General features: G+C 57.0%; 1 protein-coding gene across 1 annotated transcript in view; it reads left to right on the forward strand.

Annotated features, from left to right (window-relative positions):
• Nucleotides 1-1,892, forward strand: part of LOC122545645 (thioredoxin-related transmembrane protein 2-like) — a 3,082-nt gene extending 1,190 nt beyond the window's left edge. Inside the window, exons 2-3 of the mRNA XM_043684603.1 lie at nt 1,333-1,409; nt 1,782-1,892. Coding sequence (XP_043540538.1) covers nt 1,333-1,409; nt 1,782-1,892 — 188 coding nt within the window. The remainder of the gene's footprint in view (nt 1-1,332; nt 1,410-1,781) is intronic.
• Nucleotides 1,893-2,012: the final 120 nt, after the last annotated feature.

Here is a 2,012-nt window from a genome sequence, read left to right on the forward strand (position 1 = left end):
GTGTCAGCACCCAGCGCTCCCAGGGACAGGGACGGCATGTCCGTCGCTCAGGACTAGGGCTGAGCTCGGGCATTCCCGAGACAGTACCATTAGGGGGAAGACCAGCTGTGCACAGAGGTACTCACTTGGTGGGTTGTAGGCAGCTGTGGCTATCATGGCACAGGAGAGGGCAAAGCTGGCACTACAGAGGGCAAGAAGGAGAGAGAGAGACAGAGAGAGACAGAGAGAGAGATAAGTTAGTAGTACTGCGCAATTGGTGGGCAATATCTCACACAGCACCTTCCAGACCCTAACCCCTCGAGTGACCCTCCCTCCCTCCCCCCTCACTCTCAGGCAGCACCTTCCAGACCCTAAGCAATGCCTTATCATGTATCAATCATCCCAGCGCGGGAGGTGGGTTTTATTAACTAGGCCAGCACTTATCACTTCCTCCCGAGTTGCCCCCCCTTGAGAAGGTGGTGAGGTGAATCGCTGCAGCCCATGTGCTGTGGGTAGACCCACAATGCCCCTGAGGGAGGGAATTCCGGGATTCTGACCCCGAAGGGAACGGCGATATGTTTCCGAGTCGGGATGGGGAACATCTCGGAGGGGAACTCGCAGGGAGGGGGGTGGTGTTCCCATGTACCTGCTGCCCCCTTGTCCTTCTGGATGAGAGTGGGGCCGTGGGTTTGGGGGAAGGTGCTGTTGAAGTAGCCTCATTTGATTTCTGTAGTGCGTGTTGTAGACAGTTCTGGATGTAGGTTTGCTCGCTGAGCTGGAAGGTTCATTTCCAGACGTTTCGTCACCCTACTCGGTAACATCTTCAGTGGGCCTCCGGACAAAGCACTAGTCACGATTCCTGCTTTCTATTTACGTGTTTGAGTTGGAAGCAGTGCTTTGCCCGGAGGCCCACTGAAGATGTTACCGAGTAGGGTGACGAAACGTCTGGAAACGAACCTTCCAGCTCAGCGAGCAAACCTACATCCAGAACCTCAACCCGAGCGACAAATCTTTGCCAAAGTCGCCCTCTTGTAGACAGTACGCCCTGCTGCTACTGAGCGACGGTGATGGTGGGCAGGACTTAGTTGGTGGCTGAATCTGCCCTGTGACCTAAGGCAGGGCATTCCAGGTCCCATCTCGTCACCTGGAACCGTTATGGTGCCTGATCACCCAATCCAACTTGTGTCCTTCCCCCCCCCCCCCACCCCCCCGGCGGACATTTGAGTGGGGAGCTCCTGTCACGTTGGCCCAGACTCTCAGCAGGGGCAGCAGGCCGGGAGGGTGCAGGGTGATGGGTTTCAGTGGCGTTGTGTGTCCAAGTTCCTCATCGTGCCTTTCCTCCTGTCTGCGTAGTCTTCCTGATGATCTGTAAGCCGCCCCTGTACATGGGGCCAGAGTACATCACCTATTTCAACGACAAGACCATTGACGTAAGTGAGCGGGGCTGGGCGGTTTCCTGCCTTGCTTCCCTTGTCCTCTACCCAACACCTCCCCCTCGCTCTCCTTTACCTCCTTACCCTCCCTGTGTGTGTGTGTGTGTGTGTGTGCGTGTGTATACGCGAGCGCGCGATTGCACGCCTGTGTGTGTGTGTGTGTGCATGTGTATACGCGCACGCGCGATTGCACGCCTGTGTGTGTGTATACGCGAGCGCGCGATTGCACGCCTGTGTGTGTGTGTGTGTGTGTGTGTGCGCGCGCGCGAAACCATTAGACAGATGAACGGGTGGGTGGAACACGAGAACATTGCAGAGACTCGGCTGTCTCCTGATCCATACTTGCTTCCCTCTCCCTCCGATGGGCAGGAGGAGCTGCAGAAAGACAAGCGGGTGATCTGGCTCGTCGAATTCTTCGCTAACTGGTCGCCGGAGTGTCAGTCGTTGGCTCCTGTCTACGCAGACCTCTCCCTCAAGTAAGTGGGGGGGGGGGTGCCTCTCGGGCTTTGAGGGAGCACGTGGCTGTGAACTGACAGTAGGGGTGTGTGTGTGTGTGTGTGTGACAGTGGGGCGTTAGTCCGGTGAGTAACCAAGAAGCGG

Source organism: Chiloscyllium plagiosum, unplaced genomic scaffold (genome assembly GCF_004010195.1).
Source record: "Chiloscyllium plagiosum isolate BGI_BamShark_2017 unplaced genomic scaffold, ASM401019v2 scaf_62028, whole genome shotgun sequence".
Classification (NCBI taxonomy): Eukaryota; Metazoa; Chordata; class Chondrichthyes; order Orectolobiformes; family Hemiscylliidae; genus Chiloscyllium; species Chiloscyllium plagiosum.